The sequence below is a fragment of the Gossypium arboreum genome, chromosome 3 (assembly GCF_025698485.1).
Source record: "Gossypium arboreum isolate Shixiya-1 chromosome 3, ASM2569848v2, whole genome shotgun sequence".
Classification (NCBI taxonomy): domain Eukaryota; kingdom Viridiplantae; phylum Streptophyta; class Magnoliopsida; order Malvales; family Malvaceae; genus Gossypium; species Gossypium arboreum.
In genome coordinates, this window is record NC_069072.1 from 11,978,708 (window position 1) to 12,004,486 (window position 25,779).

The window sequence follows — 25,779 nt, forward strand, 5'->3', positions numbered from 1 at the left end:
CCTCAATCAGCGCGCCAGTGAATCGTCATCGCCGGATTCCTCGCTTGTACCTGCAAAAAGAAGAGAACCACAGCAGAAAAGAGAAATAAACATGGAAAAGAAATCAAAGATTTCTTTCTAAATGTAACGATTCACAAAAGGCTATAAAAGCCTCTTCACTAATCTGTAAAAGGGACCCTTTTTTTTTAGATAAAAAGAAAAAACAGATACACAGATATATTCAAAGAGATACGAGCAGTTTTTTTTAAAAAAAGGTGATTTAATTTTATACTTTGTTCTTTATTGTTCAACGTGTATACGAATCGTTTTTGCAAAAAAAATTGTTGATGTTTAAAAGGAAGAAGGGATTACCTGCGATTCGCCAAGAAAAACGAAGGCTTTTAGCCTTCCAACGGCAGTCTGTTGTGGCGTGTCTTGATGCAACCAAAGGGTCGGAGGCCCTGAGCTGGAGGGCTCCTCTCTTCTCCTCTTTCAGAGGATTTCAAAATTTTTTTTTTAAAAAACTGATTGTAAAATGAATTGTGGGCTAAAATTTGACATATATAGCATTACAAAAACGGCGACGTTTTGCTTAGTTCAATAAGCTTCAAAACGGCACCGTTTCAAAGCTAGGATCCGCCCGTTGACCCGAGATCCGGGTAGGATCTGCGTATTTTTGTTTAAAAGGCTAATTGCCCAATTGATCCTCCCGCATTTTTATGTTTTTAAAATTCATTTTATTTTTATTTTAATTTGGCCCTAATCATTTGCATTTATTTGTAATTTGGTCCCAATAGCCATAATAAGACCTATTCTGAGAACGGCGTTGTTTTTGGGATTAGGGCTAATTGCCAAGTGAGTCCTCAAATTTTGGTGCGCATTTCAATTAGGCCCGAATTTTTTATTAATTTATGATTAACCCTAGATTTTTTAAATTAAATTCAATTTTAATCCTTTTTATATATATTTAATTTATTTTAAATACTATACGTATTATTTATTTTTATAAACATTAATTGCATATAAAAATAATATATATTATCTTTATTATTTATCATATTATTTATCATATTATTTACATTATTATACATTTTATTTATATATTTTATAATATATTATATCATTTTACGATATATATATTATATTATTTTTACTATATTTTATATTACTTCAATATTTATTATTATGTATAATTTTAAAATTTGCAAACTATTATTAGGTAATATATATATTATTTTTAAATATTTAGCATATTATGTAAAGTTCTAGAATTTATTATAAAGTTTCACACATATTTAATATAGTATTATATATATAAATATATACTAAGCTATTATATCATATAATATATTTTTATTATTTTTAAAAATTCTTCTCTTTTATTACTTATATATTGCTTTAAATATTTTTTACCTCATTTATTTTTTCAAATTGTTTTTTTAAGTTTGTTTTTTATCCTTTTGGTATTTGTTTGGTATTGTTTTAACATTTTAATTTTATCTCATAGATTATTTGTTACTTTATTTTATTATTGTTATATATATTCGTATGGGAATTAATTATTTATGTTGTTATTTTAAGAATATATTCGCATTAAATATTATTATATATATGTGAAATTGGTATTGTTATATTCATTATTTTGCTATTTTGTATTATGCATGAAATGTTAATGTATATTGTGTGATTTATGTTGTATTTATCATTTTCTATATTATATTTGTATGAAATGTTAAAGTATGTAGTTCAATTAATTTAATATTGATCTTTTGTAATAGGTTAAATGCATCATCATTTTTTTAAAATTTTATATTTCATTTAATCCAAAGGAATCTTAAAAACGAGGCAATGTCTTTTGTATTTAGGAATTCGGGAAATAGTGCCCTAACATGCTGGGTTGCGATTTCCCGTTTGTCTAAATGTCTAAAGTATCCTTTTAAATAGATTTTGTAAATCACAATATGATTTTTTTTAGTTACAAAAGTTTAAGAATATCGTGTCCAATCATGCTAGATGTGATGTTCGCACTTTTTTGGAACAAAAGAATTTCGATTTTCAACTCAAATTATTACAGTTTTAAAAAAGAGATCTTATTTCTAAATTCTTTCAAGCTTTTGACATTGAGACAAAACTATTCAATTTGGTACCAATTTTGGGCGTTGCGAGGGTGCTAACCTTTCCTCGTACGTAACCGACTCCCGAGCCCGTCTTCTCACAATTTCGTAGACCAAAATGTTTTATAAGGTGATCCAATCACACTTGAAAAGGTTGGTGGCGACTCCTGTTTTCAAAAGACCTCCTCTTCCCCTTTTAAAAAAAAATTAGTTTCGACATACTTTTTAATCTTTTTTACTTTCATGGCACAATTTACTATGGTTAATTGTTAATTGTATACCACTCTCGGGTTTTTTACTCAAATAATATAAAATAATTAAATAAATATTGCAATGGGATAAAGGCAGTAATATTTACAAATCTAGGCAAGAGCTACAGTAAAAAACTGATGTCGCTTGACTAATCGATGGCACCCCTCTCCCCAGCCATCTGTTACATCAAGTTTTAAAAAAAATATTTTTTTATGGGTGACACTTGGTCAATAGGCGGTATTGGAATGAAATGCGATGACCTAACATATTTAGGGACTTGATATGTAAATTTTCCATTTTGATTGAAAAGCTTTAAGGGTGCCTTGACAGCTTGGTGGCAATAGGGTAAATTGTTTCATAAACCGTTCTTGTTTATTATTTCTTTTTATTTCCCTTCAACACAAAAATAGAAAAGTATCTTACCAATTAATCCAAAATGTTTTTTACTAAACAGTATTTTTGTAAAAAGCTTATTCCAACTAGAAATAAATTTTATTTATTTTTCAAAAATAAAATTTTTGTTTAAATAATTTTTTGTAAAAATATTTTTGAAAAATTATTTGAACTGGAATAAAATAATTTGAAAATAAAATCGAAAAATAAATGAAATTTATTTCAGTTGAAATCGACTTTTTACAAAAATACTTTTTAGTAAAAAAATTTGTTGGACTAATTGGTAATACGCCTCCCTATTTTTAGTGTTGAAGGGAAATAAAAGAAAATAAATAAAAAGGAGTTATTAAGCAATTTACCCTTTTGAAGTTTGTTGCGCCAAGCTGCCAGTCGACACCTTTAAAGCTTTTCAAACAAAAAGGTAAATTTCCATATCAAGCCCTTAAATATTTTAGGTCATCACGTTTCAATCTGGTGTTGCCTGATCAATAAAAAAATAGTTTTTTTAAAACCTGATGTGACCGGTGACTGGGGAGAGGGGCCGCTGATTGGGGCGGCACCAATTTTTTTATTATAGCTCCTACCTAGATTTGTAAATATTACTGTATTTATCCCATTTCAGTATTTATTTAATTATTTTATATAATTTCAATAAAAAACCCTACTACTCTCCGGATATTTTAAAAAAATAATAACAAATTATATTGTCATTAATGAGAAATAAGACTGATGGCTACAAAACCCAAGTCATCCTGTTAGAAAGGCAAGCAATTTTCCAAAGCATTAGTCTTGAAAGCAAATAAAGAAATAATATTAGTTTATTCCCAATAAAATAGAATCAGTTTGAAACATAGAGAGGAAGGAGAAAAAAACTAAAGGTGAAGAAAATCATATTTTTGTCTCTCAAAAAAATCTTCAAAGCAAGAAATAATGGTTGGCAGTGATTGCAGATGATGATTGACAGCAACTAAGGTTGAAACTTGAGATGAGACAAGAGTTGAAGAGAAGTAGAGAAGCGGTCATTGGCACACAACAGAGTAAAGGCCAAAGCAAAGGTCATTGGCACACAACATAGTCCAGACCGTGTCAACATTCGAAGTCTGGACACACGGCCATGTCCTAGCCCGTGTTGCCTATGTGGTATTCGTAATAAGACCACACAATTGTGTCGCAGGTCGCATGCCAAACATTTTACATATTGACTTGAGACCCACAAAAGAATTTAAAACGGACTTACATGTAAGAACCTTTCAATGGCCGAACCTTGAAAGTATTTCCATGGAGTTTTTCTTTCTACATTCGGTGGTTATGTACCTGTTATACACATGGAAAATAAAATTCACTCTCAAAGTTTGCTGATAATAGATTTTTGGGCATTTGAAGATTTTGGCATATTCCCTAAAGTGAATATTGCATATAATTATTTGGAAATTATATTTATTGACTTTGTGGCATTATAGACTTCACATTGATTTAGACATTTCCAGTAGTAAATGATATAATAGTACTTATATGTGGATACAAATTAAAAGGAATGATAATAAAATTATCAATTTGTTACAATTTAGTACAACTGAAACACATGTTAAAGTAAACCAGATGTTTACTAACACAAATGCGTTTATTACTTGGCGTGACCAGTTAGAATATCCTAGATCATAAATGATACGAAAATTTGAGAATTCATAAGGACATTCAATTAAAGAACCAGAAGATTCTTTAATTTAAAGAATTCTCATTTGTAATTTGTTCTCAATGAAAATTGATTATTAGAAACTCACTAGCTAAAGTTGAGATTTAAAGTTTTGCATTTCTGAAATGAATGTGGCCCATTCATCTACCATGTGGATGGTTTTGATATTATATGATTTTTGTAGATGGATCTACAAAATAATCACATGCATTATCAACTCGCAACCTGTCGTTTGCGAGATTGCTAGTTTAAATGATTAATTTCAGATTATGCAATTAAAACAATTCATCTTACTAATGTTGGTGAATTTACATCCCAAGTTTTTAATGATTATTGCATGTCAATTGGGATCAAAGTTGAACATCCTGTAGCTCATGTTCATAGACAAAATGATTTAGCTGAATTGATTTAGCTGGCCTTCAAGCTTAGACGAATGACCCAACCTATAATCAAATCTAATACACGATAGATTAGGATTTTTTTTTAGTTTATTATTCATTTAATTATTTTAGGCTAGGTTTTTGGGTTGGGCTTGTTAGATTTTTAAGGGTTTGGGTATGTTTTCAATGAATTTGGGTTGGAAAGCTTCTTTTTTAATTTGGCTAAAGTAATTTGGCCCTAAAATAAAAAAGTCGATTCAACTAATTTTTTACCGTTGATCAGTTTACAAGTCGCGATCCAATTGCATTTTACGGCTATTCGCAACCCAACTGATTCTCATCCTTATTTCGGGCCGATATCCCAACCGGTCCGGTTGTAATAACATTGATTTTTGTTTTTGATGTAGTTGTTGAACATGTTGTTAGAGGTGTTCAATTGGTTAACCAACCCAAACTAGCATTAACCGAACTTTTTAAACCCTTAACCGTTAACAAAACCAATTTTTTTTCAAAAAAATGTAACCAAATCGAACTTTTTAGGTTAATTCAGTCAGTTAACTAATTTTTTTTTATTTTTTTTGGTTAAAAAAAGTATAAAACATATAAAAAAATTAACCGAATTAATTGAATTTAATAAATGTAAAATGTATATAAAAAATATGAATTTTTAATTAATTCGGTTAATTAACTAATTTTGAACCGAATTATTTGTTAATCAAACTTCCAAAAAATTATTAACTAACCCCAATCGAATTAATTCAATTAACCAACCGGTTAATCAAATTTATTAGGTTCAGTCAGTTAAATCGGTTTTACCCAAAATTTTACACACACCTACATGTTGTTGAAGCCAAAGTTGAAGTTCTACAGTTTGATTGTCTCTATCTATTGCATTTCCTTCTTCATTTTTTTTAGGCGTCTTATTATCTTAATCCTCAAATAAATTATTAGGGAGTATACTTGAAGGTGCCCATGCTTTGTCAGGAGTGTCAACTATCTAGTGAACATTTGGTCCAACTGTTCTTTTAATTCAAGATCATTGCCTGTAATTTTAATTTCTAAGCTTAGAGAACAAATTATCTATAAAATAATGGTTTAGTAAATATTAAAAAACTTTATAAATAAGAGAAATAATAAATATAAAAAATTAATGTACCTTTAGCTTACTTTGTAACCTCCCCAACTTAGCTTAGACGTTAGACCTGAATTCGGAAGACTATATTAGCCACCGAAATAACCTAGTAAGCTATTGCAATTTTGAAAACAGTCCTTTTTAAAACCTTTGTTTAATTTAGTAGGAAACTTAATTACATATCAATTAATTTTCAAAAACCTTAATTAGGATATAGTAGTAGAATAGTGATAAGTAGGCGTTTTTAAATAAAAATCAGGGTTTCATGCATAGCTTATAAATAATCATCTCTTATTATCTTAAAGTAAGATTAAGTGTCATGAAAAATAAAACACATAATCTTAAATCTCATGTCACAATTAAAAATAAGATAATACGATTTAATAATAATTAAAATAATAACTCTAAAATATTTTAGTAAAAGCAAAGCCGAGACCTTCTGGGTGCCGCGTTCTAACCTGGCGGGTTATCTGTAAGGATGAAAATTAAAGAAGGAGTAAGCTATGACACTCAATGTGAGTTCCATCACAAGTAAATCAATGCCAAACAGTAATCCAAGCATAAATAATAACAGTTCTCTATGCATTAGTATTCATATAGCAATATCAAAAATTGACAATTCATTCAAGCATGTTAATGTATAATGATGCAATATTTTTAGCAATTTCAGTTTAACAGTATAAATAGGTCCTACCCCACAGCTACACTCTACAGTAAGAATTCCCTAGAATTTTTATATCCCGGACACTCCAGTTTGTGGATAAACCACTAATGTTACAGGTTAATACGTTGCTAGTAGTTGTGAATACACAACAGGCTTACAAATAATAGCTGCCAGTATAAGTTGTGGATAAACCACGAGTGTTTGCAGGTTAATATACTGTCAGTAGTTGTGATACACAACAGTTTTGCAGATGAAAGTTGCCAGTAATTTGTGGGTCAGTATTTGCAATTGAAACTGCCAGTACTTCCTCCTTTCAAAGCGTCCCGCTCCATGCAATGCAGTATGACATGAGAGCATCAATATAATACAAAAATAGTAAACATGTTTAACATGCACTTATATCAACAATAGCAGTGGACATGGTTGTCATATATGCGGTTTATCAAATACAATAAGCATGTGATTCATGCAATCAGTAAATTAGTTATATGGATAATATTAAAAATTTATCGATATTCCAGTCATAGAACTCATGTAAAAATCATGTAACATGCTTATATAGTAATAATTTAATCAATTAGTCATGGATTCTAGCATTAATCCTAAAATCAGGGGCTCAATTGAATTAAATAATCACTAAAAATAATTCAAGAACCATTCAGGGACTAATCTACACAAATTATAATATTTTAGGCAAAATTGTAAATTTTGAGAAGCAAGGGACACACGGCTGTGTGACTGGACCATGTGGAAGGGGTACACGACCATGTGGCTAGATCGTGTAACAAATTGAGGTCGTGTGGCATTCGAAAATTCAACCTACATAAGGGAAACGACCGTGTGATAAGTGAAATTCCTAGGTTTCTAGGGGGATAGTCGTATAAGGAGGTTTTGTGGTCCACACGGGCGGCTTACATGCCCATGTGGCTGGTCGTGCAGTCTAATCTAAGCTCAATTTTACCTTAATTTCCTCGTAAAAGAACAAACAGTTGACTTTTGGGGTACCTAGAGAGTTCTTCAATGAAGAAACATGCAAGAATTAATATCAATATTTAAGATTTACCAAAATTATCAAGATTTTTGGGAAAACTCGTAAAAGATTTGTAATCGTTTTGGAAGATTAACAAGAATGATGTTATTCTAGAATTTTTGGGTTTTACTTAATTGGAAGCAAGAATACTTACTGATCTTTGATGGGATTTCGAAGATTATCGATGATGAATTTAACGGTCAATGAAGGAACGACTTTAATCAAGAATTGATTTTAATTTTGGTTTTCGAAAGATCAATTTCCAGCAATGATTGTAATTTTTTTATAAAGAGAAAAAGGGGAATAAAAGAAAATGATGTATTTAAAAAGAAGAGATGAGAAGTTCTAATTACGGTTGAAAAAGAAGTAGAAATCCACATGTAATTAAATAGTTAGGATTTTAGAGATTTAAGGGTTGAATGGTAAAATACTCTCTCTCTTTTTTCAAAAAATGACAAAAAAAAAAAAAGAAAAAGAAAAAGAAATGAGGGAATGAGTTTGTGTGATTCAAACCTAAGAGTAAGGGGAAAATTGATGCTTAACCAATTGGGTTAATTCTACCATTCCTTAATTGCTGAAAAAGAATAGAAGGAAATGAAAAGAGTAAAACTATAATTCTCTAATAAATTTACTAAGCTGTCAACATCAAGATTAAAGCTCATTTTTTTTTTAGCGATTTTATTAATTCTAACACTATATATTTTGGGATCTTACATACTTTCCCACCAATTATATGATGCATAAATTATTATTTTTATAGGATTCCACCTAAATCACTATCTTTCCTTTTCTTCTATTTTCTTGTCAATAAATTTCACATAACGGAATTAACCAAAGCCATTTCAAACTTCAGTGGCTACTAACTTGGCATCTATCAATACGTGTCGACACCTAACAGCAGGTCCAAAATATGCTTCAAGCACCTTTAAACTTTTGAAAACTCGTCAATGTACATTCTCACAAATAATTCATTTATATTTTAACCTCTTTCTTCTCATAGGATTCAACCAACAAAGCAATATTATATTGATGATGTTGGATCTAAAAAATTAGTTTGTCCAAAACTGAAATAATCAAAATAAATTATATCTTTATTAAAGATGATTAAGAAATAAACAAAATTCTCAAAATAGCTATACCTGCTCTGCAATGTTTTGTTGAAACAAGGGTGTGGAAAGCTTCACACATCAGCCTGAATGTTTCCTTGAATGCACATCAACTCCTAAAGCTGTTCTTGGATGCAGATAAAGTAATTTGATGAACAGCCAACATGATATTTTTACACCCCAAACCTCAAAATTTAAAACCCACAGTTTCTCCATTTGTATCTTGTATATATATAAAACCACGAAATTAGATAAATTATTAAACTAATTAGAATGATAATTTATTAATATATTACTAATTATTTTATGATAATAACAAATGTAATATTAATTCATAGAATATAATTGGATAAATTAAAAACAATAAAACCTCTTAAATAAATTATATATATATATATATTATATTATTAATTATCATATGATAATAACAAAAGTAATATATTCGTGCATGCAATTTTTATTTTCACATCCCTTTTCAAAAAATATGATTAAGAGATTATTAATATAAAATAACAATAATTATAATTATATTATTAATAATGATTCATATAAAATAAATTAATTACTTATATTTTATTAATAAATTTTGGTTAAATTATTGTATTAGCTTTTTTTTATATTTTAATTTGATCATTTTCACTCATTGTATTATTATTTATGCTTTAAAAGTTATAATTATTTATTATTAATATTAATAAAAAACATATTGCACATTTAATTTTCTACTTTCACATATTTCTAATATAATGTCTAAACTAAAAAATAATTATAATTATTTTATTAACAATATTAATTAAAACAATATATTGAAAATTAGTTTGGATATGACTGTAGTACTTTAGATGTAACTAAAAATATTAGTGAGCACTAACATATAGATTATTTATTTTAGAATACAAAATAACACATTTATTTACATGATTGCATCATTTTCGAGATATCAAAATAATGAAGAATGAAAAGGAAGTATAAATTTACAACATGTTGATATTTCAAATATTATATAAATATAATTTTTTTTCATCCTTTTAATATTATACAGTGGTCTTTTTATTTTAAAAAAGGCATATTTTTTATTTTTAATAACGATCACTTCCATTTATTATATAAAATCAACTATGTGAGGCTCTCCACCATAGATTGAATTAAGGATAACTTCCAAAGTATCACAACCCACAAGAACTACAGAAAAAAACATCATCTCGTTATTCGCATAGATGTTTACATTATCAACAAGGTAGAAAACGGAACATCCAAGGGAAAAAACCATATGGGAGAGTCATCCGATACGGTTGTGTTACATGGGTGTTATATGATATGATGCCCCTTTTAAAGAATCATTAGGAAGTATCACCTCCTACCAGGTCTATTCTACTTGTTTACAAGAAGGAAAAATGAAAACCAAAACCAACCAAAAATCAGCCGCATTTACTCCTATGTCCTACCATTTTTGTGATGAATCTGCATGCCTATAGAAGTCTGGCCTCCTTATGCGATGATAAGTAGATTATTCTCAAATCCGTTGTTGTTAACAATGGGGCGCAAGGGATCAAGCTTCCATTCACCATCAACAATGAATTTAATCTACACAAGGTAATGGTGCTGAGCTATTATTCATCATACAAGTAAACATTAACGATTCTGAGTTGTAACAAAGTTAACGAAAATACACACCTCGTATTTTCCTGGATACAACTTCAACTGTAAAGAAAAAACACCCGTACTTGACTTCTCCATCTTTCTCTGCAAGATATTATTGCAATTCATAAGCTACCAAACAAAGAGTTACAAGCTAGTTAAATCACTAATTGTCACATGAGCAGGCTTAAATGCAGAATAACAAAAGGATTATCATAAAGAAGTAACGAAGCTCCTCATGTATGAGAGCATATAGGGTGCACACAAAGTACAGAAAATGGGGCCCATTTTGCTTTACCAAAAGAAAGGGTCATTTGTATTCAACCAAAAAAAAAAAAAAAAAAAAGCAAGGGCCATTGCGAGTATAATAAGTTACAGTCTCCACCATGATGTAAAATATTGTCTGCCTCAGCCATAGGGTCCCACAGTTTTCTTCATCACAAATGAAAGATATGCCCAATCAAACTCTAGGATGTTCGCTCCAATCCATAGGCATTCACAGTTGTATTTATACAGGGAGCCTCGCAGTTATGTCCATCAAACACTTAATATCACATTTGAACTGTAGTACATAACTAATGTGGGATTTACGGCTCCCTTTCGGAACCATGACATGATGCATGTATTTGAAGCATTCCAAAGTTAAAGGAATTCTAAGTCTAGACATGTAACAACCAAAGTCTATCAGCATAATTATGGATAGAACAAGCCTATAATATCAAAAGACATGCACAAAAGCAAAAACAGGTTGTTTATGTAACTGCTCTATCAACAAGACTCGAGACTTGCACTTCAATTAATGAATGCATTGATCACGAAAAGTGTCATTATGAATTCTCTACAGTTGGACTGAGGTGGGAGCAAACCTTGGTAGCCCACCCATCAAACGATCCTGCTAACAGCACCTCTGATCCCGAATTAGGCCATACTATGCAAGCAGTCCGAAGAAGTTGTAAAGCTCTACGAGCATCATCAATCCTTTTCTGTTTCTCTTCCACAGTCTTTTGTGCATCTCTGTCAAAGGATGAAAGGAAAGTAGAAATGTGATTCTTTTGAAGTAAAGTAAAGTAGGTATCTTCTTAAACTAATAAGAGTAGGCTACTGCATACATTATTGCCAGTGTCATCTTCCCTTCTAAAACTGCCAACCTTGCCCGTAGTGATCGCAATTGGTCCTGGGCATTTGATATCTCATTTTCCTGGAACTCCGAAGCATCAGAAAGCTTATGGAAATTGTCAATGGAACTTTCATCACCCTAGGCATTATGATATCAGGGTTAAAAGTCAATCGATAACTCAAAATGAATGTATGGGGACAGCACATGTTGAAAAAATAAAGCTTCAATTCTATCTTTTCCTAAGCACTCCTCTAGGTTAAATTATGCCATAAACAAACAGATTTAAACGGGAAGATGACAAAAAAAATCTCATAACTAAAAGTCATGATTACTGTACTGATCCCCCAGAAAGGGATGAAGAACATAAAAGTGCCATTCCTTGCACAGTCATAAATATCACTTGGTCACTCTTTCTTCCTTCAGAACATAAACCTGGAATAGAACTACCTGCCTCCACCAGCCTCTAACTCCAACACTCTCCTTCTGTCCTCTGGTTTTTCGGTTTTGTTTTCCAATTCTTTCTCTTTGTATTTTTAAAGTAATAAATATGAAAGCAGGTCATGTTTTACTTGTAAAGAAACCATCTTGAGTTAAAAAAAAAAAAAAAATCTGAATTGCAAAGAGAGCTATCCTGTCTTTCAATTACTAATTCTGAAGCAGAGGGAAGGCCATAAAAGTACTTCAGATTCGGCTTCCTTTTAAAGAGACAGAGACAGAGATCATTTGCTCACCTCCCGTGATAGAACCTCATCAACATTAGACCTCAATGACTGCAGTACAGATGAAAGCTCCAACTTCAAGTGCTCAAGACGATCTTGTATTTCATTGTGATTAATATCTTTTCCAGAAGCACGTGACTCTTTTCTTCTGTCTAGTTCATTGGATTTATTTCTTATTTCAAGTGTCCCATATCCTGAAATATCTGTTTACCATTTCATTCCATTCGATAATTTCAGCAGTTGAACTAGTGCAAATAGATGCATATCATATCAAAATTTAAGACATGAAACAACAGAAAAAAACGGATGGACTACCTTCAAATTCCTTGCCAGCGATTCCTGCTCTTTGAAGGCTCCACTCTCTCCATGTTGGATTTCTTAAACCATCAATGCCTGATAGAGGCTGGTCCTGAATAAACTTGGCCGTGGTATCATTGACTTGGCCAGAACTGCCACTGAATGACATAAGTTTTCTTCTATGAGGACGACCAACTGTCTTTTACAACATAACAAATACAAAAAAGTTACAATTATGATAAATTCCACACCAAGAGGCTGACGATAAAATGAAAACAAAAAGAATCAAGGTTAAAATGGGTGGGACAAAGATAACAGTTGGGGGGACATAATTATCCTAAAAAAGTTTTTAAAAAAATCCTTTATTCATATAAAGTAAAATATGAAACCAAAATAAGCTGAAAAATTATACAGGGATGTAAGAAAGATTTCAAAAAATTATACAAGGATGTTAGAAAGATTTCAAAACTAATAAACGCAACGTACCACATCTGTTGAGGCTTGGACAAGAGACTCTTCTTCAGTACAGTTAGTTTGGGGACAAGTATTGTCACCTTTGTCTCTGAAACCAATCCCAAAATTCATATTCCTTTCTCTCTCTAAGCGACTCAGAATACCCTCAACGCCACAATCATCCTTAGCTGCTACTTCTCTGAACAAACCAAAACTTTTGTCAAAAACCTACCAAGGACACAGAACTCCCAAGACTCCAGCATTCTCCCCATTCCTCTAATTTTAAAAGGAGATAATTGGTTTGCAGGAAAAAGTATAAGCTCATTCAAGGCAACACATTTATCTTAGCAATTGTGTTTATATATCCCAAACATCACAAAAATATAAGCACAAGATTGATTCTTTTAACATCATAACGCAGTCAATTTCAAATAATATCTCACAAGCAATAACAAGTCCAAGCAAATTACCTTTTACACAGCAATGAAAGATTAAACATTTGTAACAATTCGTTCTAAACACGGGAATGGTAAACTACAAAGAATAAATTTCAACAAGGCATTCGAATAACAAGTGCAATAACTAACTTTTCCACACAAGAAAATAAAAATAGACTAAGCAAATAAAATCCCAAGAATTAAAGATCTCACAGTGATCTACCAGACGAGGAGGTTGAGCTAGAAGAATTAACAGCCAAATAAGAAGTCCCACTAATTTCAACTTCACTTTGAGCCCTTTCTTGAAAAGTCTGGTTATCCCATTTCTTCTCCTTCTCCAAAAGGTCCCAATCCTTAACACCAGCTTCTGGGAACCCTTTTTCTTGAAATCCATGTTCTTCATCATCATCATCCAAGTCCCAGCCCATAGCAAGCCACCCTCCTTGTCTCTTAATCCCCTCAACCAGATCCATCCTCCCAGCATCAGCCAGCTCTTTCTTGCTTGGAAAAGCCTCAGGTTTGTCACTATTTTTCATGAACTCCAATATATCTGCCTCCAATGCTAAATCCCCGTCGTTGTCCCACCCTTTCTTGCAACAACAAGACCACCAAGAAACCCTTTTCTTATCTTCCCCAAACACCAACCCGCGAACAAGATTCAGCTTCAGAGACACCGAATTCCCTTTGTTCCCTGGGTTAATCCCGCAGAAACAGGATGGGAAAACCCGAGCACGGAAGTGCGTTAAAAACGAATGAGGCGAGACAGAAGTATAGGTGGAGGAGGTGAAGGTGGCCATGATTCTGGCATTTCTCCAAACACTTGCTGACGGTAAAAAAGAAAACTAATTAAAAAGATTCCATCTTCAGGTATCTTAGGCGTGTAGAGAGGGAAGAGGGGGAAAGAAATGATAGGAAGAAATCAATAAAAGGAAAAGGGTAAAGGGGAGAGAGAGAGGGGCTTAGGCAAGTAACGAACAATACTACCGAAAAGCGTAACCTTCATTTAATGCGGAGGTGGTGGAGCACCGTTTTAGATATATTTTGGGCGGGCAAATTTTCACTAATAATCAATACTTTTTACTACTTCAACTCCATTTTCTTTTAATTAATTCCTCCACTTTTTTCGAAATTTTTGGGATGAAACATTTTCTTCTTTTCAAGTGGATCAAATATATTGTTAGCCCTTTTCCCACATTGCTAATCTCTTACTAGAGGTGTGCATGGCCGGGCCACCTGACCCGGCTTGAAGGTCCGCTCGAAATGTAAGAGGGTTTAGGCAAAAATATAAGCTCGAAAAATGAGTTTAGAGAAAAAATAAAACCTGTTTAAAAACGGGCCGAGCCTCAGGTAAGACATTTTTGGCTCGGGCCCGGCTTGAATTCACTAAATGAAAAAAAATTGATTTTTTAATATTATTTTCTTATTATTTTCTCCCTATTTTGCTACTATTTTACTATTAGGTTGCTATTATTTTGTTGTTATTGTTTGGGTATTATATAAAACTTATTTTATTGTTAATTTTTTATTATTTTAAAGACATTTGTTAATTTTGTTATTATTTTAGAAGCATTTGCTTGTTAAATTGCATCTATTTTAGTGTTATTTAAGTATACATATTTTTAAAATTTATTTTTAATTTGTTGAGAAATATTTATTTTGATATTTTAGTATTTTTGATGGTTTATATATATTTTAAAATTATATAAAATAATATAAAAATTAATATGGGCGGTCGAGTCGGGCTCGGTTTTAACATTTTTATTCGTCGGGCTTGGGTAAAATTTTAGGCCCATTTTTTGGTTTGGGTCGGTCTGGCCTAGCAAGCGGGCTTAAATTTTTAGTTGGGCCCGGTCCGAACCCAACCCGGCCCGACCATGCACACGTCTATCTCTTACTATGTCATCATACATTGTGTGTATTTTTTATTTAATAATAACTATTTTAACCAGAATATTTATTTAGTTATATAATTTTATTTTTACAGATAAGTATCATATAAGTTTTATACTCATGAGTTGAATAAATTTTATTAATAAATTAATTTAATACAATAAATATTTTAATACAATTGGCATGCCAATAGAGTCATATGTAGAAATTAGTTTAGTTAGTTGTTGAGTGATTAAGAATTAGTAATGGATTAGTTGCATAGTTAGGTAGCTAGCAAAGTAGTATAAATAGACACATTGTAATTTAATTCAATGATGAATGAAGATTTTGATGTATTCTTTACATTGCAAGTATTGTATCTTTGACATGCTATTAGTCCCAGGTTTCGATTTTTCTCTTGGTCTCCATGGTTGATTTCTTCAATCTTGCTTATTTTTTCCTTGCAAGTTGCTCATTCATATAGGGCCTGGTTGCTTTTTATTGGACCTTGTTATTGGGCTGTTCTGTTTTGCTTTTGGGCTTTCCTCTAATTTGTTTCATTTTCTTTCTTTCTGTGTTCTCAATAGTGGCGTTATTGTCTCTCAACCATGGATTCTACAGTCATCAATTTCACAAATCCTCTTTAATTGTATCCATCTGGTACGCCAGGAAGTCTACTTGTTTCTCACCGGCTACCTGGTCTCAAGAATTATAGCCTTTAGAGTCATTCAATGCAAATCGTGTTGTTAGCGAAGAACCAATTAGGGTTTGTCGATGGAGATTGTGGTAGAGATGATTTTGATGTTTCTCTTTATTCCCAATGGGATCACTATAACACAATTGTTCATTATTGGATTCTCAATATTGTCAACACTGAGCTTTCGGCAGGATTAGACTTTGCCTCGAGTGCAACACTTGTTTGGCAAGATTGAAAGAACGTTTTAGTAAGATTAATAGTTCACAGATTTTTTTCCTCTATTGTGATATCGCTATGCTTACTCAAGGAGATTCTTCTGATTCTGCATACTTAACGCCACTCAAGCTTTTGTGGGACGAGTATGCTGCGTTAGTTCTAATTTCTTCTTGCAATTGTGTAAATTCACAACAAAATTTGCAACATGTTCTTTAATATCACTTGTTTCAATTCTTAATGGGGCTCAATGAGACATATTCTAGAATTCGCAATCAGATTCTCCTTATGCAATCGCTTCCATCTGTTAATCAGACGTTTTCTATGATTGTTCAAGAAGAATCATAGCAGAGCTATTTGTCTAGCGTCTCGCCCATTTCGGATTCTACTGTTTTCAAATTCTTCTTGTGCTTCTATTGCTTATTGTGGTTATTTCAATGGGACATGTGATTACTGTAAGCTTAAAGGTCACAAGCATGAACAGTGTTATCGCCTCATTGGCTTTCCTCCTTATTTCAAATTTACAAGGCGTAAAAATGTACAAGTAGCAATGATGGTCAATTCTTATACCCCCGATAGCTCTCCTCCTGATTCAAGATCGTTGAATTCTCTCATGCCAGCTCCTGTTTTCACCACTGAGTAATATAATCAAATTTTAGGTATATTGAATAAAGGACCAACGACTAAGCCTGCTACTGATCTTGCAGGTATAGTTTCTCAATGTTTAATTGTTTCAGGTTCCCTCACTTGGATTTTGGACACTTGTGCGACAGATCATATGTTATCTTATCTTCAAAATTGAATAACCCTATTTCTTGTGCTTCCACTTCACGGTGTGTTCATCTTCCCGATGGTAAAACTCTCCCAATAACACATATTGGCTCTTTTTCTCTTGATTCTAATCACACTTTACATAATGTTTTATATGTGCCAAATTTTCCTCATAATTTGTTTCTTGTTTCGAAATTAACCCATGAGTTACATTGTGCCATCATTTTCTATCCTGATTTCTATCTTTTTTAGGATCTCTCCACTGGAAAGGTGATGGGGATTGGTAGGAAACATGGAGGTTTATATGTCTTTGAGTCATCTTGTTTGAATCTGAGTTTGTTTTAACAATGTACTTTTCACATTGACCTATGAGGACCTTATAAAGTGTCTACTGTAACACCCCCTACCCGTGTCTGACGTCGGGATAGGATACGAGGCATTACCGGACTTTAATGCAATCAATCATGCAAACCTAGTCATAAAATTTCATTCATATTTCAAAATATTCAACTACATGTACATTGTCCCTTATTTGGGTCTACGAAACTCAAATCATACTTTAGAAGGGGTTCGAGACTAAACCGAGAACCTTTGAAAGTTTTACATCACTTAGAAAATTTTTCATGTTTTGGAGAGTCACACTCCCGTATGGGTAGGCCGTGTGGTCTCACACGCCCGTGTGGATTTGGACACGCCGGTGTCCTCAGCCCGTGTAACTCTATGTTTATGACGTCAGCAAACAAATAAGGGTCACTTGGCCAAGTCACACGCCCGTGTGCTAGACCGTGTCTTCCACACGTCTGAGACATATGGCCGTGTTTCTGCCAATGTGGCCGGCACATAGGCTATTTTCCAAGCCTTTTTGTCACCCTTTACATGCACACACAAAAACATGGATCCAAAAGCATCCACCATCCTCAATTATGATGCAGACATTTCATTTACTTATCAACATACATGTGTTACACATTCTCACATTAAACCAAGTCTAGACACACCATATCTTATTCATTTGGCTTTATCAAATACCTTACCACTTATACCTTTATACCATAGTTATCTTCATGTCTATTTAATTCCAATTTATCATGAAGCATACACCTTCTAGCCAAGTCATATCTTTATATAGTGTCCACATTTCACATGCATAAAACAATATGCTTGACTAAGACATTCTATACCAATTCCATATTCAATTTAACATTATTACTATTTCTCACTTTATACCATTGTACCATGGTTACCAAATTATCCATCAAACGCCCATGTTCAAGGCATTATCATTTTATTTCCACATTACACATTTAATTCATGGTTATGACCACCTCAATTGGTTATAAAACATCCATTCAACACAAATGATATATTACCAACCATGCATGACAAACAAGCATATTCACATCACAATTATTAGACACAACATGAAAAACTAGATTTACAAGTCATACTCAATAGCTCAATATAGGCCAATACATTTGGCCAAATTATAATAACACATGTTATAAAACTAGGTCCCTATACATGCCACTCACTTGATATTTCTAACTTATGTATCAATACTCCAAAGGTATTAGCTCGATAGTGTGTGCTACCTCTGACGATCTCCAACCCCGAGTCGACCTGTGAACACTGAGGAAATGGAAAGAAGGGAGTAAGCTTTATGCTTAGTAAGCTTGTATGGAAATAATAAGCAATGTATTAACATGCTATTTTTCATTTTCTCTCTATTTATTCAAAGTCCAGTTAAGCTATTTTCTCGAGTCACAGTCACTAAATTATTTGTATCTAGAGCTACGGAACTCCAAATTATGATATGCTAATTTTTCCTGAAACTAGACTTATATATCTTCTTACCATAAAATTTTTCATAATTTTTGGTCTAGCCAATAAGTACAAAATATTCTTTAAATTCTCCCATATTTCGCTATTTGACAACTTCAACCTTTCTTCACTAATATTTATTTATCTCTTAGTACAGGATTCAGATAATATTCCTGTCTATTCCTATTGAAAATAGACTCATTAAGGACTCATTCATATGAATTATAACCCATAATTATTTTTATAAAATTTCTAGTGATTTTTCCAAGTCTAAATAGGGGATTTCAAACTCATTCTATCCCTGTCTCACAAAAATTCAAATATCTCATAATATGAAATTCCTTTTCTTAAAAAGTTTTCTTTATATGAAACTAGGCTCAATAAGCTTTAATTTAATATCTTATTCAGCCTTTAACTCAACTTCCACAATTTTTAGTGGATTTTCAAATTCGGACTATTGCTACTGTCCAAATAATTTTAGAGCAACAAAATGATAATCATCACAAGATTGCCATAAAAATTATTCTCATGTGTATCACTCATTTATTTGCATTCACGCCACAAGTCCATTTCACTTTCCATGTCCAACACATGTTCGTGGATTTCGAGTACTTACCTGTTCTATCTCTTAGCACCACCACTCGTCCAAATGTGACAATCATATCCATCATAATAGTATCTTATAACATAAATAAGTTTGTCATGGCAAAAACCCTTTTTATTCATTTCTCATATTATTCCTGTTGAATTTTCTCAGAAATTTCGATGGATATCTCATGTACTGTCAAATCGTACAAGTGATAATTTCAAGTACGCACTCCCGTAAACCTCGCATCTTACGGTGGGATTACCAGTCCAGGCTAAATCCCCCGTAGTCTAAACTCATAGAATAAATGTCGGGATTACCAATCCAGGCTAAATCCCCTGTAACGACAATTACTCTCATGAGCTCGGATCTAAATTACCAGTCCAGGCTAAATTCAGACCCTAATCGGATTACCCGTCTGGGCTAGATCCTTTTACCGTCAATTCCTTTTTACGGATCCATCGGATATTCCTTGCATTCAATTGGGGTTTTCACTTTTCATCAAGTGTATTAATATGCATAGATGACCTTGTAATGTACATAGGAAGCTAGCTAAGTAGTATAAATAGACACATAATAATTTAATTCAATGATGAATGAAGATATTGATGTATTCTTTACATTGCAAGTATTATATCTTTTGTAACACCTCTAACCCATATCCGACATCGGAATAGGGTTACGAGGCATTACCAGATAACACACCTCATTCACATACATTTATGAAATCATAAAAAAATTTGATTCATATCAATCACAATGTCCCTTATAAGATCCTACGAGACCTTAAAACATGCTTAGAAGTGGTCAGCATACATACTGACTTGTACCACATGGCCAAAAACACACCCGTGTGCCATAGCCGTGGAAAAACTGGGGAGGTTACTGACTTGAGTCACACGGCCGACCACACGCCTATGTGCCAACTCGTGTGCCGTACACGGCCAGTAGACATGCCCGTGTGTCTAGGCTGAGTCAAAACTGTAGGGTATACTGACTTAATTTGAAAGGGTACCCCAGGGGGCACATAGCCGTGTAGCATGACCGTGTGTCGTACATGGCTAATACACACACCTGTGTCTCTGCCCGTATGGACAAAAATAGGCCATTTGAAAAGCCAATTTGCCACCCTTCTCTAATGCACACATAGCAACCAATTTGGTACCATTTCCATACACTTATAGGCAGCCAAAACATTCCAATTTATACCCATATCATGCCATCTATCCACAACTATTTCAACTACTCAATTCCATATTCAAAAACATACCAATTCAATATGCCAAAATCATCAAAACTTACATATCTTCTAATTACATTTACTCATCAAATTATCATCTATAAATCATACCATAATATACCATTCCTTAAGCATTAATACACCAACTTAAAACTATCCAAAATAGCCAACACATAAGCATACTAAGCAAACCAATACATAAGGCATTATATATATCACATATATATCACTTGCCAAACACATAATTCAAGCCAACTTAAATGGCCATACATACCAACATTTACAAGCCAAATCTCATGGCTAATACTATAACTCAAAACATACCAAGATGACACTAGCCTATACATGCCATATACCATATACACAAAGCTTCAAAAGTGCTAGCAAAATGATCAATAGTGTGATGACGCTTCCCGACGATCCTCGAGTCCAAGCTAGCTTCGATAATCTAAAAAACATAGACAACTAACACACAGTAAGCTTTATAGCTTTGTAAGCTTGTAAGTGATTAAATCAATTTATCAAATAAATGTCATTCAACCATTTTCACATTACCAAATCAAAAACACATTAACTACAAACCATTCACATGTCTTAAAACATGATCCATTATAATCTCACTGAACTTTCTCAAGATAATATTCGAATAAGTTCGATTCCGTACGTACCTATACCACCTCGTACTAACCTCTTTCTCAAATACATCATTCATTACCCGTTGAACTATTGGAAAATGAAATCGGATACTCAAGATCTCAATCGATAAGTACATATACCATAGCCGTAGCCAAATCAAGGTAACTTATTCTGGAGTACTTATATCATGGCTCGTAACCAAATCAAGGTAACTCCTCTCTGAATACCTATACCATGGCCAGTAGCCAAATTAAGGTATTACTTGCAACCCGAAGTGCCGGTATCATGGCCCGAAGCCAACACCATAGCCTAGTGAAATGTTATTAGCATCTTAACTATTCCTAAGGTTTAACAGAGCTTTTACACCTCTCGTTTCTATCATCAATTTCGTTCATAGAGTCGTTTTCCCTATTCAAAACTATCTGTAATCACGTAAACATAATTTATGAGATATCAAGCATTTAACATGCATAAATAATGAAATTACCACATACGAACTTACCTCGTACTCGATATTGACGAATTGGATCGATTACTCGATAACTTTCGATTTTTCTCGATCTAAATCTAAATTCTTTCTTTCTTTTTTGATCTATATGTATTCAAAATTAACCCATTTAATCACCAACTCAATAAATTTCATCCACAAACACATATTTAAGCCACTTTACACTTTGGCCCTAAACTTTCACATTTCTTACAATTTAATCCCTATTTCAAAAATATACAAAATTTCACAATTTCTTTCAAATACATGCTAGCCGAATTTTCCTAATCCTCATATCAGCCCATATTTATCAATAGTTCACACATTTAACCACACATTTTCATCTTTTCACAAATTAATCCCTTTTATACAATTTCACTAAAAATCACTTTACAAAACATGATAACCTATCAACAAATACTCATTTTCTATCATCAAACATTCAAGAGGCCAAACATTCATCAATGGAACTTCATAAAATCATCAACAAACTCAAAAATTAGGGCACGGGCTAGCTAGAACACGAAGTAACGATCACAAAAACATAGAAATCATCAAAAATCGAGCAAAGAACATACCTTAATCAAGGAACAAGCTAGCTTAATATCAAAGCCCTAAAATGGATTTTTTCTTTCTCAAATTCGATTGAAAAAGATGAGTAAATGGCTACCATTTTGTTTCTTTTAATTAATATTAACTTAATTACCAATTTACTATATTACCCTTGGTTATAAACATATAAAATCAATTAATGGATGTCCATTAATGTCAATTAACACTATCTATGGTGTAGTTTCATCATAAGGACCTCCTATTTAATAAGCCATGGCAATTAAGCACATTTAACATATAGAATGCAACTTTTGCATTTTACGCGATTATGTCTTTTTTCTCAAATTAATCATTTAAATGATAAAATTAGCTCATGAAACTTTCACACATATATATTCACATGCTTTAAACACCAAAAATAATATTAAAATAATTTTATAACTTCAGATTTTTGGTCTCGAAACCACTATTCTGATTTAGCTAAAACCGGGCTGTTACATCTTTGACATCATATGCGCTCTTGTGTATAGGATAGTTGATGATATGAAGATTATGACAGGTTATTTTAAGATCTAGTATTTTTTATGGATCATCGAGTATTCGTTGTCTCTATGGAGACCTTGGTATGGTGGAGGGATGTATTTGAATATGTTTAAACATTAATGCCTATGGGTTTTACACTTTGGTGCCTTGGTGTGGTGTACTTCACCCGCGTGTTCGATTCCATTTTACTGGGCTTTCATTGGAAAAAACGTTAAAATTGAACTTTGAAATGAAAAAGAAAATGGAAATGATCGAATTTAATATGTTAAAAAGGTATGTAACTAAATGGTATTGGCATAGATTAATGACTTAAATGAAAGTATATGAAATGGTGATGGACCTATGTGAAATGGTGCAAATTGGTGATCTTTGAGTTTGGTTTATCATTTTAATGCCAATGAAGACTTATGATTATTATGTACACTTTGTTGTAACCTAGAGTGTCATGTGCTAGCTAAATGTATTGTTGGGGATCAACTTGATTAAGCAATGAACAAATAAAAAGTAGCAGAAGAAATTAATAAATTGAACACACAAATTTAACATGGAAAAACCCCTCCAAAGAGGATAAAAAATCACAAGCAAAGATAATTTTACTATAATGGCAAAAGAAGGAAGAGTACAAAAGATGGAGATAAAAGCTAAACCTCTGTAACAGCCCGTTTTTAGTAAAATCAGAACAATAGTTTTGGAACCACAAATTCGAGATTGAAAATTTTGTTTTATTATTATTTTATGGTCTACAACATGATAGTGTTACTGTATAAAAATTTTGTTAAGAAATTTTACCGTTTGCTTGCTCAATTTGATAAAAAAAGACTAAATTGCATAAAGTGCAAAAGTTGAGTTCTAGTAGCTAATGGTATTAATTAGCTATATAACTTTAAAGTGAAGATCCTTATATGGTAATTAGACCATTATAGTGATAGTGGAATATAATGGCTTGACATTTAGTGAAATAAATAATGTTTATAAAGGTGAATTTTGTAATTTGGTTAATAATGATATAACAAGTTAAAACAAAATTAAAAAGCTTTCATTTTTCTTTTGTTCTTCAACAGAATATCAAAGAGAGAAAGAATCCATTGTTGTGCTCAACTTTCGGCCAAGCTTCCATTGTCCATTTAGGTATGATTTTTTCCTCGTTTTTAATGATTTCTATGTTTCCGGGATCGTTATAGCTTAATCTAGCTAGCCCGGGGACTAATTTGTTAAACTGTTAAACTAGTAGGTTTTGCCATTGAATTGTAAATTATATGCTTTAATTGAATTATATGTATGTGATTTGCATTACTGTCATATATGAATACCGATTGCATATCCGACGAAATACGAAAATTACCGAGTCTTGTTTGAACTTTAGGAATCCGTAGGATACAAATGGCATGTTATTAGGGTTACCAATTCTCATCTTGAGAAAGTTTACCGATATTTAGCTCGCATGAGTTTACCGATATTCAGGTTGTATGAGCTTACCTTTTACAACTCGTAAGAGCATACAAATTCAGAGCTCGTATGAGCATACATGTACAAGAATTCATGGATTACAATTCAGTACACGTTGTGTGTACTACCCGAGTATCCAATGATATTCTAAATGGTTTAACGGGCAGAGTTCTATTACGAGATTATATGAGTTCGATACGAACTAATACAGGTATTTATATGAAATACATGGAAATGATGTTATATGATATATTGATATATGAAATGTATACATGTATATGAAATTTGAATAATGGTTGAGTTCATCCATGTGTATTGGATATTATATGTGCTTTATATGGCTAACATGTTGGTGAATATGTGTTTAGGCTTTTGGCCAAATTGAGTTTGGATATGCTATGTGTACTTACCTAAATTGTGATTAATAGTAAGTTAAATTCTATGTTATACGAACTTACTAAGCTTAAATGCTTACTCTGTGTTATTTTTCGTGTTTTATAGTGAGTTGGAAGCTCGTTTGGGTTGGAAGCTTATCGGAGCTATATCACACTATCCATCAACTCGTTTGGTACTTTTAGTTGGTTACATTTTGGTTATAATGGCATGTATAGGTTGTTTTGGCTAATGATAGCCTATATGATTTGTTATGTTTATAGCCATTTGAGTTGGCTTGTGATTTGTTATGTATATATGTGGCCTTAACATGGTTGATGATATGTTTAATATGGTTACATGATAAAAAGGTAAAATGATAAATAAGTGTACATTTTGTACTTGTGTTTTGTGATGTGATGAATTGGTACCTTGTTTGTAAGGCATATATGTCTAAATATGATAGTTTATGGAATGCATTTTGGTACCAAATAGTTGTGTTATGGTAAATAGATTACATGGTATGTTTTGGTAAGTAAGTGATGTGGCATGAAATGATGCAAAGTGGCTTGGCAAATTGTTGGCTTATTTGGTTAAATTGTATACTTGAATATTCATGTTTACATTTTTTCATTTGAGGTGCCTAAGGGCATATTAGTTATATGTGAAAATACTACATGTTTAAGGCTTGATTTTGCTTATTTTGGATGCTTGATTATAGCTTGTGTATGTGTGCATTTTTGGGTGTAGGTTGATGCCAAATTGGGTGAGAAAAATGGCTTGTAAAATGACCTGTTTTCATCCACACGAGCAGAGACACGGGCGTGTGAGGTTACTTCGAAGGGTACACGGCCTACCACACGGGTGTGTGGCTTGGCTGTGTGACCAAGTCAGTGAGTTACACGGGTATGGACACGGACTAGGACCTGACCGTGTGTCCTTATTTCAAATCCCCATACGGCCTAAGACACGGGCGTGCCTCTTGGCTGTGTGAGTCACACGGCCTAGCCATACGGCCGTGTGACCCTTGCAGGATTGAAAATTTTTAATGTATTCCAAAAAATTCTCTAAGTTTCTGATTTAGTCCCGACTTGCTTCTAACGCGTATTTTGGGCCTCGAGGGCTTGTATAATGGATAGTAT

At 32.6% G+C, this 25,779-nt stretch overlaps 1 protein-coding gene across 1 annotated transcript; it reads right to left on the reverse strand.

Annotated features, from left to right (window-relative positions):
- Positions 1-9,841: 9,841 nt before the first annotated feature.
- LOC108474561 (protein PTST homolog 2, chloroplastic) lies at positions 9,842-14,426 on the reverse strand. The gene is made up of 8 exons (XM_017776526.2): positions 13,618-14,426; positions 13,001-13,166; positions 12,533-12,713; positions 12,230-12,420; positions 11,491-11,636; positions 11,248-11,395; positions 10,418-10,486; positions 9,842-10,327 (listed from the first exon to the last, which is right to left on the reverse strand). Exons 1-8 carry the CDS (start codon positions 14,199-14,201, stop codon positions 10,232-10,234), a joined length of 1,581 nt encoding a protein of 526 aa, XP_017632015.1. The 5' UTR covers positions 14,202-14,426; the 3' UTR covers positions 9,842-10,231.
- Positions 14,427-25,779: the final 11,353 nt, after the last annotated feature.

Coding starts and splice junctions, on each gene's coding strand:
- LOC108474561 (XM_017776526.2), bottom strand. CDS start 14,201: ATGGCCACCTTCACCTCCTCCACCTATACTTCTGTCTCGCCTCATTCG. Junction 13,167..13,617: donor TCCTCGTCTGGTAGATCACT/GTGAGATCTTTA, acceptor TGGTTTGTTCAG/AGAAGTAGCAGCTAAGGATG. Junction 11,396..11,490: donor AAGATGACACTGGCAATAAT/GTATGCAGTAGC, acceptor ATCCTTTGACAG/AGATGCACAAAAGACTGTGG.